We start from the raw sequence: 17,777 nt of genomic DNA on the forward strand, positions 1-17,777 counted from the left end.
CACTATTCACAGTGTTCCATCATGACAAAGTGGTTCTTCGTACTCATCCTAAACTCCTCCCTAAAGTGGTCTCAGAATTTCATCTCAACCAATCCATTGTTCTTCCAGTGTTTTTTCCAAAGCCTCATTATCATCCTGGAGATGTTGCTCTTCATATTCTGGATTGTAAACATGGTTTGGCTTTCTATTTGGAACGCACCAAACCACACAGAACTGCTCCTCAACTTTTTGTTTCCTTCGATCCCAATGAGTTGGGCCATCCTATTTCTAAGCGTAACCATCTCCAACTGGATGGCGGCTTGTATCTCATTCTGCTATGCCCAGGCTGGATTACCCCTTCACAGTAAAGTCACAGCACATAAAGTCAGAGCTATGGCAGCTTCAGTAGATTTCCTCAGTTCTACACCCAAAGAGCATTTGACTGCATAGTGAGATGCTGGTGGCTCCCAATGATCGACCTCATGGTGACAGTGGACAACAAGAAAGCAGATCAATTTTTCATCAGAAGAGTGGAGACAGGAAGCGAAGCCCTAGACACCCTGGTCCAGCTATGGCTAGCGCATGACCTGCTGTACATGTTTCCTCCGTGGCCCATGATAGGTAGGGTCATGCGCCAGATAGCAAGATATCAAGGACAGGTAATTCTGGTGGCTCCGAATTAGCCATGATGACCATGTGCTGGGTCTTGGTGTGTCTGCAAAAGGACAAATATCTCAAGCCACCGATGCACCTGGAGCTCCTGTCTCAGGGTCCAGTTCCCCTTTTGCAGCATATGCTAAGGCCTGGAGATTGATTCAGCAATGGTACGCAAAGGATCAGGTAGATCCCGTGCATGCGCTGGTGTCAATGGTTATTGTCATTTCTACAGGCCGGTTTGGAAAAGGGACTGACAGGGTCCCTTAAAGTGCAGGTAGCCAGTCTCTCATGTTTTCGAGCCCATCTGGAAAGGGGATCCTTGGCTTCATATCCAGATATTGGCAGATTTTTGAAGGGGCACTCAAATTGAGATCCCCGTTAAGGCAGCCATTTCAATCTTGGAATTTGAACATCATTTTGAGGGGCACCATTCAAGCCCTTGTGAGAGGCATCTCTGCTGAATTTGACAGTGGCCACTGCCTCCACGAGGAGAATCTTGAAGATACAGGCTTTGGTTGTTTTTTGTTTTAGAGATCCATTTCTCAGGATTATGGAAGCAAGAGTGATAATTTAAACTGTGCCCTCATTCTTAGCAAAATGGTCTCGGCATTTCATACTAATCAAGAGGTCAGGCTACCCGCTTTTCAGTCCATAGGATCCTAGAAAATGATAGAGGGGTATAGATAGAGGATTACTGCACAGGTCCTGGACCTGTTGGGCCACCGCTTGAGCAGACTGCTGGGCACGATGGATCTCAGGCTAACCCGGCAGAGGCATTGCTTATGTTCTTATGTTGAAAGTACTGTATGTGAGAGCCATCCTTCGATACTTAGAAGTGACAAATGATTTTCGCATTTCAGATCATCTTTGTGTTAAATTAAATTTGGCGAAGCAAGCTGGCATACACGGCGACCATTGCCAGATGGATCCGTATGGCTATATGTTCAACAGCCTCCAATCTCTGTGAGAGCATACTCTTGGGATTTTCTTGGGCAGATATGTGAGCAATTTCTCCTGAAGAAATTTGTAGAGCAGTTACATGGTCCACTCTCCACACATTTATGAAATTTTATAGAGTGGATGTATCAGCGAGAGGGGGATACTGAATTTGGCTCCTTAGTGATGAGGTCAGGCTCTTCTGTCCCACCCTAGAGTCAAGAGACTGCTTTGGCATATCACCTATTGTCATGATTCGTATTCTTTGTGTAACAGAAAGGAAGATTAGGTACTTATCTTGATAATCTTCTTCCTGTTAACACAGCATACGAGTCCTACGTATTTTCTAGATCAGAGTTCAGTGTCCACTACTGAAGATTTGCTGTCAGTCAAAAAAAGTAAAATGGAAGAATGACGGAATGCTTCAAGTCTCATAAGGTTAATGCTTATTGAATTTTTAGTGAGTGGTTTTTGGTTCTTGCACCCTAAGTTATTTCAGATGTTATTTAACCTTGTTTGATATTTCTTACAGAGCAGAACAGAACTGTGTTTGCAGAGAGATTCACCATACCCCCTCCTTCTTGGTTTTTTTGTGTTTTAGTGCTGTTTGATTGCTTTGGTATTAACTGAAGGGGGCTCAATCCCCCTGGAGATGGATGTGGAACTGAAAAATGTAAATTGCACCCTCATGTAGCCAATTCTTAAGTATGGGAGTCAGGACTCATATGCTATGTTACCAGAAAGAAGATTGAGGTAAGTACCTAATCTTCCCTCATCAGTCATCAATTGTTTTGCCAGTCTTTGCTACTTAAGAGCTCTTGGCCCTTAATTAGATCTGTCACTACTTTGACTTTTTTCTTTTGTTTTTAATTACATTAGTGTAATGAGAAACCCCTCATTACAGATAAAAGGGGAGGAGCCAACGGCGCGGAGGAGCGGAGAGTAGTTTCTGAGGCAGCCGGAGAGAGTCGGGAGGCGGCTGGGCAGTCAGGAGCACGTGGTGAGTGAAGAGGATTAGAAGGAAGAGAGGCAGGCAGGACACAGAGAGGGGTAGAGGCGAGAGATAACTCCGCCCACCCCTCCGACGTCAGCAGCTCTCTGAAGCCGAACTCGCCCATAAAAGGGGAGGAGCCAACGGCGCACAGCCGTTTGGCGCGCGGCGAAGGCCTTTGCGAAGGGCCTCGAGAAGGCAGAGTCAGTACACCAGGAAGTTGCAAAAAAGGTAAGGAAGCTAGCAATAAACAAAACTAAATATCCAATAAGAACATATTAGCAAAAACAGAGTAAACTAAACAGACACAGAGGGCACTTACATACGTAACATCAGCAAGACACAAGTAAACTCCTAACTTAAAGTAAGAACATCAGCTAACACAGAACACCAAACTAACTCTTTATCAGTCAAACGCGACACAACTAGGAGTAGATACAGATCGAATCATAAAACAAGGGCATAAAGAAGTAGCAACCAGACACAGAACAATACACACACTCACACAAGCAGAAAGAACCAGTAAAGTAAAAAGAGCACTTCCAAAAGGACAGACACCAATGGAAGCAGAGGGAATCCAGAAGATGAGCTTTCCAGTGTTCTGCACTGTCTGTCATATGTACGACTACCTCCCCTCGGGGAGACAGTCGTATATATGCGGTCGGTGTCAGGATCTGGAAAGCTTGAAGAAAGAAGTCAAGCAACTGAAGGACAAGATACAGGAACTGGAAGGACTTCACATCACAGAGGACCCAAACAGGACAGCTGAGATCTTCATGAGAGAGAGACACATCGAGGAAGAAGTCAGGGAGCTCGAGGACTTCATTGAGGAAGCCTACAGGAGACGGGTGCAAGAGAACGAACTTCAGAATGCAGATGAAGTTACACCAACACCATCATGGAAGGTAGAACAAGCAGATGACCTCATAGAAGACACCTTCAGAGGAACATCACATGATAGGGAGAACAGGGCTAGTCGATGCCCAGGTGAGGAAGCAGCGAAGCACCCCGAAGACATTGATTTGAGACCAAAGAGAAACCTAAAGAAGGGAAAGTCAGTGATCCTAGTGGGAGACTCGATCCTGAGACATGTGGACAGCCACATAGCAGGAGGGAGAGAGGATCGACTGGTGACCTGCCTTCCAGGAGCAAGAACCAAGGACATCGTGGACAAAATTGGAAGGATCCTGGAAGGAGCGGAGACGGAGGAGACCACAGTAATGATCCACATCGGGACGAACGATGTCAGCAGGAAAGACTACAGGAGAAGCACGCTGATAGAACAGTTCAAGATTCTGGGAAGGAAGCTGAAGATGAGGACTCAGAAGATAGCGTTCTCAGAGATCCTACCGGTACCGAGGGCAGATGTGAAAAGACAGGAGGAACTACAATCAATAAATGCGTGGATGAGGAAATGGTGTGAGGAAGAAGGATTCCACTTCGTGAGGAACTGGACAACGTTCTGGGGCAAGAGCAAGCTCTACAGGAGAGATGGACTACATCTGAGCGCGGCGGGATCAAGACTTCTAGCGAACAACGTCAAGAGAGGAATAGAACAGGCTTTAAACTAAGAAGAAGGGGAAAGCCGACAGTCGACCAAGCGTCGATGATTCGGAAGAAGGTATCCCGTGAAGATACCGAGGGGAAAAAAGGCTGGGAAGAAACAATGGACAAATCACAGGAGTTGACAAACCCAGAAGAGGAGGTTATAAGGATTGTAACAACAGAGAAGAAACTAAAGATCGAAGCACAGGGAAAGGAAATAAAGACTAGGATATACAAGGATCTAAATTGCATATATACAAATGCAAGGAGCCTAAGAAACAAAATGGGGGAATTAGAAGCCATGGCCAATGCAGAGGACATAGACATCATTGGAGTCTCTGAAACATGGTGGAATGAAGAAAACAAATGGGATACAGCACTGCCGGGGTACAAGCTCTATCGCCAGGACAGGTCAGGACAAAAAGGAGGTGGAATAGCCCTTTACATAAAAGAAAGCATACAATCGACAAAAATGGACACAGCAGAAACGACCAACAAGCTAGAATCGCTATGGGTTAAAATACCTGGAAGGAAAGGGCCTGAAATAAAGATGGGCTTATACTATCGTCCGCCCGGGCAATCAGGAGATATTGATGAAGAAATGGAAGCCGAGATGAAGCGAGAATCCAAAAGCGGTAACGCGGTTATTATGGGAGACTTCAACTACCCCGGAATAGACTGGAGTCTTGGAAGCTCAAATTGCACTAGGGAGACAGAATTCTTAGAGGTTATACAAGATTGTTTCATGGAGCAGCTTGTCAGAGAACCGACGAGAGGAAATGCCATTCTGGATCTAATCCTAAATGGGTTAAGGGGACCTGCTAAAGAAGTAGAGGTAGTGGGACCGTTGGGAAACAGCGATCATAATGTGATCAAGTTCAAGGTTGAGGTAGGAATACCGAAAGGAAAGAGAACCATAGCGACAACTTTAAACTTCAGGAAAGGAAACTATGAAGCAATGAGGGAAATGGTAAGGAAGAAACTTAGGAACACTTCAAAAAAATGGCAAAAGGTAGAACTTGCCTGGTCTTTTCTCAAGAACACGGTGAGTGAGGCGCAAAATCTATATATCCCCAGATTCAGAAAGGGGTGCAAAAAGAGTCGAATAAAGGACGCGGCGTGGATAACCAAAACAGTGAAGGAAGCGATAGGCAATAAGAAAAATTCATTCAGGAAATGGAAAAAGGACAAAACTGAGGGGAACTGGAAAGAGAACAGGAAGTATCAAAAAGAATGTCACCGAGTGGTTCGAAAAGCCAAAAGAGAGTATGAAGAGAGGCTAGCCAGGGAAGCAAAAAATTTCAAACCGTTCTTTAGATATGTTAAAGGGAAGCAACCGGCTAGGGAGGATGTGGGACCGCTGGACGATGGTGACAAGAAGGGAGTGGTGAAGGAGGAGAAAGAAGTGGCAGAAAGACTTAACGCGTTCTTTTCATCTGTATTTACAAACGAAGACACATCCAACATTCCGGAACCTGAACAATTCTTCAATGGAAATCAGGCAGAAAAATTAACAACCATGGAAGTGAGCCTTGAAGATGTACACAGGCAGATAGATAAATTAAAAACAGACAAATCCCCGGGTCTGGACGGAATCCATCCAAGGGTTCTGAAGGAATTAAAGGAGGAGATAGCGGAACTACTGCAGCAAATTTGCAATCTATCCCTGAAAACAGGCGTGATCCCGGAGGACTGGAAGATAGCCAATGTTACGCCCATCTTTAAAAAGGGATCAAAAGGTGACCCAGGAAATTACAGACCGGTGAGTCTGACCTCGGTACCGGGGAAAATGGCAGAAACACTGATAAAAGAAAAAATTGATGAACATTTTGAAAAAAACGAACTTCTGATAACCAGCCAACACGGTTTCTGCAAGGGAAGATCTTGCCTAACTAACTTATTGCACTTCTTCGAAGGAATTAACAAACGGATGGACAATGGAGACCCCATAGACATCATATATCTTGATTTCCAAAAAGCCTTTGACAAGGTACCCCATGAACGCCTACTCCGGAAACTGAAGAACCATGGGGTGGAAGGAGATGTACATAGATGGATCAGAAGCTGGTTGGCGGGTAGGAGACAGAGGGTGGGAGTGAAGGGCCACTACTCGGACTGGAGGAAGGTCACGAGTGGAGTCCCGCAGGGCTCAGTACTAGGACCGCTGCTATTTAATGTATTCATAAATGATCTGGAAACAGGGACGAAGTGTGAGATAATAAAATTTGCAGATGACACTAAACTATTTAGTAGAGCTCGGACTAAAGAAGACTGTGAAAAACTGCAGAGGGACTTGAACAAACTAGGGGAATGGGCAACGAGATGGCAGATGAAGTTCAATGTTGAGAAATGTAAAGTATTACATGTGGGAAACAGAAACCCGAGGTACAACTATACGATGGGAGGGATGTTTTTAAATGAGAGTACCCAAGTACTCTCATGGGGGTGATGGTGGACTTGACAAAGAAGCCGTCGGCACAGTGCGCAGCGGCTGCTAAGAAGGCAAATAGAATGCTAGGCATCATCAAAAAGGGTATTACAACCAGAACGAAAGAAGTTATCTTGCCATTGTATCGAGCGATGGTGCGTCCACATCTGTAGTACTGCGTCCAATATTGGTCGCCATACCTTAGGAAGGATATGGCGATACTCGAGAGGGTTCAGAGGAGAGCGACACGTCTGATAAAAGGGATGGAAAACCTTTCATACGCTGAGAGATTGGAGAAACTGGGACTTTTTTCCCTGGAGAAGAGAAGACTTAGAGGGGATATGATAGAGACTTACAAGATCATGAAGGGCATAGAGAGAGTAGAGAGGGACAGATTCTTCACACTTTCAAAAAATAAAAGAACAAGAGGGCATTCAGAAAAGTTGAAAGGGGACAGATTCAGAACGAATGCTAGGAAGTTCTTCTTTACCCAGCGTGTGGTGGACACCTGGAATGCGCTTCCAGAGGGCGTGATAGGGCAGAGTACGGTACTGGGGTTCAAGAGGGAATTGGACAACTTTCTGCTGGAAAAGGGAATAGAGGGGTATCGATAAAGGATTACTGCACAGGTCCTAGACCTGTTGGGCCACCGCGCGAGCGGACTGCTGGGCACGATGGACCTCAGGTCTGACCCAGTAGAGGCATTTCTTATGTTCTTATGTTATGTAATGCTCTATATAAGGGTATTGCAGACACTTGTTGGGAAGGGTGTGGGTCTATTAGTTAGAACTGCTGCCTCAGCACCCTGAGATTGCAAGCTCAATTCCAGACTGCTACTCATGACTTTTGGCAAGTCACCTAATTAACCATTACCCCAGGTACAATTAGATTGTGAGCCTGCCAGAACAGATAGGGAAAATACCTGACTACTATTATATAATCTGCCTAGACACTGATTAATAGTGTGGAGTATAAATCCAATAAATAAATACCATTTTCAGATCACATAAAAAACAGCCACTTGTGTTGAAAGAGATCCATTGATTTCTCACAACTTACTATTTTAAATTTAAAATTCTTTTTCTGCTTGGAACATTCTACTCTAGCTGACTATACTACTTCTCAAATTCTATATTGTCCATCCAGATCTCAGAATCAAAATCAATTAGTTTTTCCTGTATACCAGCATAATGTATAATGTTTTGAGAGTACTCATCACTCTGCAGTCTACCTTAGCGTTCTGGAACTCACTACCTTGTCCTTCAGACATGAGCCCTAGTATACAGAGATAACGGACCCAAGTCACTTGGTCTTTAAATTAGCATTTGAGGACTAGTACTTTGTAGGATACCGGGATACAAACTATACCGCAGAGATAGAGTGGCTCAAAAAGGTGGAGGCATTGCCATATACGTCAAAGAGAAAATTGAATCTACTGGAGAGAACATGCCACAACAGACGGATAAGTTAGAGTCTCTATGGGTCAAAATTCTGGGAAGAAATGGACTGGAAACGAAGATCGGCATCTACTACAGATCCCCAGGGCAGTCTGAAGAAATTGATGAAGAAATGATGGACGAGATTGAATGCAACTTCAAGGGAGGCAACGCAGTTATCATGGGTGACTTCAACTATCCTGGGTTAGACTGGAACCTAGGCACCTCCGGCTGCGCTAGGGAGACCAAGTTCATGGATGCTGTAGGCTATTGCTTCCTGGAACAACTTGTCAAGGAAAATATGAACATAAGAACATAAGAAATAGGTTCGCCGGATCAGACTCTAGGTCCATCCAGTCCGGCGACCCGCACCCGTGGAGGCCAAGCCAGCTGTTCCCTGATGAGAAACCTTGTTTACTCGTATCCCCCAATGTGATTTGCAAGAAGGTGTTCATCCAACTTGCTCTTGAAACCCAGAATGCTGGTCTCCATCACGACCTCCTCAGGGAGAGCGTTCCAAGCGTCCACCACTCGTTGTGCGAAACAGAACTTTCTAATATTTGTCCTGGGCCTGGTGCCCCTCAGTTTCAGTCCATGACCTCTTGCCCGAGTCACATTTGACAATGTGAATAATGATGTTTCTTGCTCTATTTTGTCAAATCCTTTTAGTATTTTAAAAGTCTCTATCATGTCTCCTCGCAGTCTTCTCTTCTCGAGGGTGAACAATCCCAGTTTTCCGAGGCGTTCTGTGTAGCTCAAATTCTCGATACCTTTTACTAGCTTCGTAGCTCGCCTTTGCACCCTCTCCAGTAGGGTTATATCCTTCTTTAGGTAGGGAGACCAGTGTTGAACACAGTACTCCAAGTGTGGTCTGACCATTGCTCTGTAAAGCGGCATTATGATGTCCGCCGATCTACTTGTGATTCCCTTCTTTATCATGCCCAACATCCTATTTGCTTTCTTTGCTGCCACTGCGCATTGAGCCGACGGCTTCAGGGTCCTGTCCAGTGTTCCCTCTAAGCGGGCGGGTGTTGTGAGCAAACTTTTTTCACCGTGAGCCAAAAATATCGGGCGCCAGCAAGTTATGAGCCAACTCGCCCGATTCTCCTCTCGCCGCCCTGCCATCTGCCGTACGCCTCTTCCGATCGTGCGCTGTGACGAGAAACGTGTGCGCTGCGATGTAATATTTTGTGCGCCAGCGCACGCCAGCGCAGCTTAGCGGGAACACTGGTTCAAATGGTTTTATTTATTTCCCCAAATTTATTTTTGTTATACGCATTGAAAATATTTGATATTGCGTTTAAATCAAAATCTCAATAAACTTGAAACGAGTGCCCGTGAGATTGTGGGAGGGTTAAATACTCAAAACTTAGAAGTTTTTGCTACGCCAGCTTTCTGGTATCTTTACATACAGTGGCGTACCTAGCATATGTAACATCCGGGGCCCATCATTTTTTGGCACCCCCCCCCATCTGTAAGAAAAACATGATTTTTAGTAACAAACCACACGTCACACATGAGTACCTAGGAAAAGGCAGCATCTTACATATTGCAGTGAGCAGTACATCAATACACCCATTGTAAAACTAAACAAGCCAGACCAGCACAGATCAATCCTACACCGTCAATCCTAACAGAAAACCATGTCTTTCGAACACACAGAACACAGAAAACACCTTCGCCTAGTAAGGAATATGTAATCACAAACTAACCCCTCCCTCTTTTACAAAACTGTAGTGTGGATTTTAGCTACGGAGGTAACAGCTCTGATGCTCATAAAATTCTGAGCATCAGAGCTGCTACCACCAAGGCTGGTGCTAAAAACGCTTCACAGTTTTGTAAAAGGGGGGATAAAATAAAAATACATAGACAAAGGTTAAATTGAACCAGCAAGAAGCTGGACTCTGCATACAATGCTTCACAGAAACAGTGACACATGTCTCCTAAAGCAATAAATAAATAGAAATTTTTTTCTACCTTTGTCTTCTGTGGTTTCTCCTTTCCTCATCTTCTTGTAACTCTCTTCCTTCCATCCACTGTCTGCCGTCTCTCTTCCCCTATATGGCATCTTCTCTCCTTCTATGCCCCTTCCAGAAACTGTATGCCTCCCCCTTCCATCTCTCCTTTCACCCCATTGGTCTGGCATCTCTCTCCTCGCCTTCCCTCTCCCACACCTCTCCTCATAGTCTGGTATCTCCCCTTCCCTGATTCTCTGGCATCTCTCTCCTTTCCTTTTCTTCCATCTTTCGCTCCCCCTCCATGCTCTCACATCTCCCCCTTCCTTTTCCCTTAGACTGGCATACCTTCCTCCTACGCTCCAAGCCCTGGCATCTCCTTTAATTCCCTCCCTCATCTTCCTTCTCCCTCCAGCTGGGTACCGCAACACTCTTCCCTGCAGCTCTGCACTTCCCCACAATTGCCATGCTTCGGTTCCTCTTCTTCCTTCCTTCCCCCCCCCCCCCCGCGGGACCCTGCGGCACCATCAACTCTTACTCCCTCTAATGTCGGCCCTGCAGCTCCAGACTTCCTCGCACCTTCTCCCCTCCCCCTTTGGATCGCTATTATTTTAAATGTTATAGCCGCGGAGCTGTATCCATCAGTGGAGATGTCTAACCTCGGCCTGCCCCGGAACTCTTACTGCAGCAGACGCCCGTCTAGGCAGGAACAGGAAGTCACTGTTGCAGTAAGAGTTCCGGGGCAGGCCGAGGTTAGACATCTCCACTGATGGATACAGCTCCGCGGCTATAACATTTAAAATAATAGCGATCCAAAGGGGGAGGGGAGAAGGTGCGAGGAAGTCTGGAGCTGCAGGGCCGACATTAGAGGGAGTAAGAGTTGATGGTGCCGCAGGGTCCCGCGGGGGGGGGGGGGAGGAAGGAAGGAAGAAGAGGAACCGAAGCATGGCAATTGTGGGGAAGTGCAATCCCCCCAATGCGTCCCCTTACCTTACCGACGCGTGTGTGCGCTGTGAAGAGAAACTTTGCGCTGCGATGTAATATTTTGTGCGCGAGCGCAGGCCAGCGCAGCTTAGCGGGAACACTGGTCCTGTCTATCAGTACCCCCAGGTCCCTTTCTTGTTCGGTTTTGCCCAGTGTCATACCTAACATTTTATATTCATGTTCCTTGTTTTTCTTACCCAGGTGCATCACTTTGCATTTTTCTATGTTAAACTTCATCTGCCACTTTTCTGCCCATTTCTCTAGCTGGTTCAAATCTCTCTGAAGTTCTTCTCTGTCCTTTTGTGTCCCAACTACCCGACATAGTTTTGTGTCGTCCGCAAACTTGATTAAATTACTTGTTGTTTCATCTTCTAGGTCGTTTATGAAGATATTGAACAAGATAGGCCCAAGAACCGATCCCTGGGGTATACCGCTCGTTACCTCTTCCCAGTCCGAGAACTTCCCATTTATGCCCACCCTCTGCAATCTGTTTTCTAACCATTTGCCTATCCATCTTAGTATATCTCCTTCTATTCCATGGCTTTGTAGTTTCTTCAGAAGCCTTGCGTGGGGAACCTTATCAAACGCTTTCTGGAAGTCCAAGTATATTATATCCACCGGTTCACCACTATCAATTTGTTTGTTCACCTCCTCAAAAAATTGAAGTAAATTAGTCAAACATGACTTCCCTTTCCTAAAGCCGTGTTGGCTAGCTCTCATCAGGTCGTGATTTTCCAGGTGTTGCTCTATGCTGTCCTTTATTAGTGCTTCAATCATCTTCCCAGGAACCGACGTAAGACTCACAGGTCTATAGTTGCCCGGTTCTCCTCTCGATCCCTTTTTGAAGATTGGGATGACATTCGCTATTCTGGACTTAATTCTAAATGGACTACAAGGACCGGTGCAAGGTGTAGAAGTAGAAGGGACGCTGGGAAGCAGTGATCACAATATGATCCGCTTCAACCTGGACACTGGGGCAAAACATTGATCCAGAACGACGGCCATGGCACTGAACTTCCGAAAAGTGACACAGTCACTGAGGCGCAAAATCTATATATACTGCGTATCAATAAGGGATCCAAGAGGAAAAAGAACAAAGAACCAGCGTGGCTCACTGTAGCGGTGAAGGAAGCAATCAGAGACAAGAAGACTTTGTTTAATGAATGGAAAAGGTCAATAATGGACAAAAACTGGAAAAAGCACAAACAGCATCAACACAGGTGCCATAAAGTGGTAAAAGGGGCCAAAGAGACTACGAAATAGCCAAGGATGCGAAAAACTTCAAGCCGTTCTTTTGCTATATTAAGGGGAAACGACCCGCAAAGGAAGCAGTGGGACCGTTAGATGATCATGGAATAAAGGGAGTGCCAAAGGAGGACAAATCTATCGCTGATAAACTGAACACATTTTTTGCGTCTGTATTTACCAAACAGGATATACACAACATACCGGAACCCAACAGGCTATACGCTGGAGGCGAAGACGGGAAACTGACAAGGTTGATTGTCAGTCTAGAAGAAGTATGCAGACAGATTGATAGGCTTAAGAGCGACAAATCCCCGGGACCGGATGGCATCCATCTGAGGGTCATTAAGGAACTGAAAGGAACTATAGCTGAACTGTTTCATCTAATAGCCAATCTGTCGATCAAATTGGGAAAGATTCTGGAAGACTGGAAGGTGGAGAATGTTACGCCGATCTTCAAAAAAGGTTTGAGGGGAAATCCTGGAAATTACAGACCGGTGAGTCTGACCTCGGTACCGGGAAAGATGGTAGAGGTACTGATAAAAGACCGCATCATTGATCACCTTGACGGACACAATCTGATAAGGACCAGCACGGCTTCAGTAAAGGACGATCTTGCTTGATGAACTTGCTGCACTTCTTCGAGGGAGTAAACAGGCAGATAGACAAGGGCGACCCAGCCGACATTGTATATCTGGATTTTTAGAAGGCGTTCGACAAGGTTCTGCATGAATGAATACTTTGGAAAATTGAGAGCCATGGAATAGAGGGTGAAATACTCACGTGGATTAAAACTGGCTGGCGGATAGGAAACAGAGGGTGGGGATAAATGTACAATACTCGGACTGGAAGAACGTCTCCAGTGGGGTGCCGCAGGGCTCAGTGCTTGGACCCGTGCTCTTCAACATATTCATAAATGATCTGGAAATGGGTACGACGAGTGAGGTGATCAAATTTGCGGACGAAACGAAGTTATTCAGAGTAGTGAATACGCAGGAGGATTGTGAAAATCTGCAATGCGACATAACCACGCTCGAGAAATGGGTAGCGACATGGCAAATGAGGTTCAACGTGGATAAGTGTAAGGTAATGCATGTTAGTATCAAAAATCCCATACACGAATACAAGATGTCCGGGGCGGTACTTGGAGAAGACCCCCAGGAAAGTGACTTGGGAGTACTGGTCAACAAGTCGATGAAGCCTTCTGTGCAATAAGTGGCAGCAGCGAAAAGGGCAAACAGAATGCTGGGAATGATTAAGAAGGGGATTTCGAACAGTTCGGAGAAGGTTATCATGCCGCTGTACCGGGCCATGGTACGCCCTCACCTGGAATACTGTGGTACTACTCGAAAAGGTCCAGAGAAGAGCGACTAAAATGGTTAAGGGGTTGGAGGAGTTGCCATGCAGTAAGAGATTAGAGAAACTGGCCTATTCTCCCTTGAAAAGAGGAGATACAGGGAACATGATCGAAACATTCAAGATAATGAAGGGAATAGACTTAGTAGATAAAGACAGGCTGTTCACCCTCTCCACGGAAACATGGTGGAACGAGGAAAACAAATGGGACACAGTACTGCCAGGGTACAATCTCTACCGAAGAGACAGGACACATCAGAAAGGAGGAGGAGTAGCACTTTATGTAAGGGATACCATTCAATCGACCGGAGTGGACGCAGCAATGACAAATGACCCACTGGAATCAATATGGGTTAAAATACCAGGAAGAAAAGGAACCGAGATAAAGATGGGACTGTACTACCGCCCACCTGGGCAAACAGAAGCAAAGGATGAAGAACTGAGAGCCGAGTTGAGGCGAGAATGTAAAAACGCAAACACCATAGTTATGGAAGATTTCAACTATCCCGGGATAGACTGGAGCCATGGAGTTTCAAAATGTTCAGAGGAATCGGAGTTCTTAGAGGCTGTACGGGACTGCTACTTGGAACAGCTTGTCAAGGAACCAACGAGAGGGACAACTATTCTGGATTTAATCCTCAACGGGCTTAGAAGACCTGCCCAAGAAGTGGAAGTAGTGGGACCATTAGGAAACAGTGATCACAACATGATCCAATTCAAAGTGGAAATAGGTATGCCAAAGGGGAGGAGAACCATTGCAATAACGTTCAATTTCAGGATAGAGAACTATGATGCCATGAGACAAATGATAAAGAGAAAACTCAGGGACAGCTCCAGAAAGGCACAGACGGTGGAGCAAGCCTGGACGTTATTCAAGGACAAGGTAAACGAAAGCGCAAAACCGGTATATACCCAGATTTAGAAAAGAGTGCAGAAAGAATCGAGCAAAAGACCCAGCATGGTTAACCAATGAAGTTAGGGTGATAGGAGACAAGAAAAAATCTTTCAGGACATGGAAAAGGATAAAACCGAGGAAAATTGGAAAGAGCACAGGAGCATCAAAAAGAATGTCACTGCATGGTCAGAACAGCAAAGAAAGAGTATGAAGAGAGACTTGCCAAGGAGGCACAGAATTAAGAACATAAGAAGTTGCCTCCGCTGAGGCAGACCAGAGGTCCATCTCGCCCAGCGGTCTGCTCCCGCGGTGGCCCATCAGGCCCATTGCCTGAGCAATGGTCCCAGACTATCTCTATTTTAAACCATTCTTTCGATATGTGAAAGGAATACAACCGGCGAGGGAGGAGATGGGACCCTTGGATGAGGGAGACAGGAAGGGAGTGGTAATGGAGGAAAAGGAGGTGGCGGACAGATTAAACACGTTCTTCTTGTCGGTCTTCACAAAAGAGGACACATCCAATGTGCCGGAACCGGTAAAATTCTTCAAGAGAGATCAAGAGGAAAAATTATCGTGCATGGAGGTAAGCCTCGAAGACGTACTCAAAAAGATAGATAGACTAAAAACTGATAAATCCCTGGGGCCAGACGGAATCCACCCAAGAATACTAAAGGAGCTTAGAGACAAAATAGCGGAGTTACTACAGCAGATTTGCAACCTATCCTTAAAAACAGGGGTAATCCAGGAAGACTGAAGAATAGCGAATGTTACCCCTATGTTCAAGAAAGGATCCAGAGATGATCCAGGGAATTATAGACCGGTCAGCTTAACCTCAGTTCCGGGGAAGATGGCCGAATCATTAATCAAGGACAGTATTAATGAGCATATAGAAAAAAATAAGCTGATGAGAACAAGCCAACATGGTTTCTGTAATGCAAGATCATGCCAAACAAACCTACTGCACTTCTTTGAGGGGATAAGCGAACAATTGGACAAAAGTGACCCCATAGACATAGTATACTTGGACTTCCAGTAAGCCTTCGATAAGGTACCTCACGAGCGCCTACTAAGGAAACTGTGGAACCATGGGGTGGAAGGAGACATAGACAGATGGATCAGAAACTGGCTGGCGGTCAGGAAACAGAGGGTAGGAGTAAAGGGACACTATTCTGACTAGAAAGGGGTCACGAGTGGCGTCCCACAGGGGTCAGTGCTGGGACCACTGCTGTTCAATATATTTATTAACGACCTGGAAACAGGTGCGAGGTTATAAAATTTGCGGATGACACAAAACTCTCCGGTAAGGTTAGATCCGTCGAGAAATGTAAAGAACTTCAAAGGGACCTGAATAAACTGAGTAAGTGGGCAAATAAATGGCAGATGAGCTTCAATGTAGAGAAATGTAAAGTCATGCACATAGGGAAAGGAAACCCGATGTACAACTACACAATGGGGGAGATGATATTGGGAGAAGGCAACCTAGAAAAGGACTTAGGGTTTTTGGTGGATAAAACAATGAAACCGGTGGCACAATGCGCAGCGGCCTCAAAAAAGGTGAACAGAATGTTGGGCATTATCAAAAAAAGTATCACTAGCAGAACCAAGGAGGATATCCTCCCGCTGTATAGGGCGATGGTGCGACCGTATTTGGAGTACTGCGTTCAATACTGGTCGCCGTACCTTAAGAAGGACATGGCGATACTCGAGATGGTCCAGAGAAGAGCAACAAAAATGATAAAGGGCATGGAAAACCTTCCATATGCTGAGAGGCTGGAGAAACTGGGACTCTTTTCCCTGGAAAAGCGGAGACTTAGAGGTGATATGATAGAAACTTACAAGATCATGAAGGGAATAGAGAAGGTGGAGAGGGACAGATTCTTCAGACTGGCAGGGGCAACAAAAACTAGAGGGCACTCAAAAAAAATTGAAGGAAGACAGATTCAGAACAAATGCTAGGAAGTTCTTCACTCAGAGGGTGGTGGACACCTGGAATGCGTTTCCAGAAGAGGTAGTAGAGCAGAGTACGATTTTGGGTTTTAAAATGGGTTTGGACGAGTTCCTGAAGGAAAAGGGGATTGAAGAGTACAATTAGATGGTTACTATACAGTACAAAATGCTTTAGAGTAATAGATCACTTACAGGTCATTGACCTGGGGGGCCGTGTTTGAGCGGACTGCTGGGTATGATGGACCTATGGTCTGACTCGGCAGAGGCGATGTTTATGTTCTTAAGGTAGAGAGAATGAGAGCGCACTCTCTAAAGGTAAAAGGGGTTAGATTCCGTACAAACGTAAGGAAGTTCTTCACCCAGAGAGTGGTAGAAAACTGGAACGTTCTTCCGGAGTCTGTCATAGGGGAATTCAAGACAAAGTTAGACAAGTTCATAATGAACAAGGACGTACGCTGGTAGGACTAGTCTCAGTTAGGGTGCTGGCCTTTGACCAGAGGGCCGCCGCGTGAGTAGACTGCTGGGCATGATGGACCACTGGTCTGATCCAGCAGCGGCAATTCTTATTTTCTTATGTTCAGGTGGTATGGACTCTGGAATTCTGTAACTTTCAATTCATCCTCTTGTTTTCTTTATATTTTCCAACTTTACATTGTTAATTTTTCACATGCACCAACTTGATTGTACTACAGAAAGATGGTATATCAAAAATTAAATAAAAGTAAAATTATCATAATTCCTTATATTCTCCCAAATACAGTCCTATTCTGCATGTGTGGGATCTGTCTCACCGAGTCGGTGGTTCTCAACCAGTGTTGGCACCCGGGAGGTTTATCATTGGTTCAGCACACAAACAGAACAATGTGTGTGGGGGGGGGGGTCTGTAAAGATTACAGCATGCCTTTGTTCTCTTCCTTTCTGCCATGAATTCAGCCTCTCTTGTTCATCCTCCCTCAGCACCACCCCTGAGAATCCACCAGCTCTCCCTTCCCCTATAGGTGCAATACTTCCCCCCACAGCCCTACCCCTGAATCCAGCACTTCATCCCACACCCCAGCGGTTCATCACACCTGACTCATTTGCCAAGAGCAATAACATGCTGCCAGGGCCAAACAGGAACATTTCTTCCATATCCTGACAATAATAATATGAAAGCAATAAAATAACCAAAATAAAATATGAAACATAGTATAAATGAACAAATAAACCATGAAAAACCATAAGAACATAAGAACATAAGCATCGCCTCTGCTGAGACAGACCATAGGTTCATCATGCCCAGCAGTCCGCTCCCGCGGTGGCCTCCCAGGTCAATGACCTGTAAGTGATCTATTACTCAAAAGCATTTGTACTGTATAGTACCCCTCAATTGTACCTTCAATCCCCTTTTCATTCAGGAACTTGTCCAGTCCCATTTTGAAAC

At 45.4% G+C, this 17,777-nt stretch overlaps 1 protein-coding gene across 10 annotated transcripts in view; it reads left to right on the top strand.

The window, feature by feature from the left end:
- Positions 1-17,777, top strand: part of CBFB (core-binding factor subunit beta) — a 650,211-nt gene that overhangs the window by 554,093 nt on the left and 78,341 nt on the right. For 2 of the 10 annotated variants that reach the window (XR_004539111.1, XM_033940714.1), the window contains one exon: positions 2,452-2,572. The exons of the other annotated variants lie outside the window; for them this stretch is intronic. Coding sequence is in view for 1 of the 2 variants with exons in the window: in XM_033940714.1 (XP_033796605.1) it covers positions 2,452-2,572 (121 nt within the window). In the remaining variant the exon portion in view is untranslated. The remainder of the gene's footprint in view (positions 1-2,451; positions 2,573-17,777) is intronic. 10 annotated transcript variants of the gene reach the window in all.

This window comes from Geotrypetes seraphini, chromosome 4, assembly GCF_902459505.1.
Source record: "Geotrypetes seraphini chromosome 4, aGeoSer1.1, whole genome shotgun sequence".
NCBI lineage: Eukaryota > Metazoa > Chordata > Amphibia > Gymnophiona > Dermophiidae > Geotrypetes > Geotrypetes seraphini.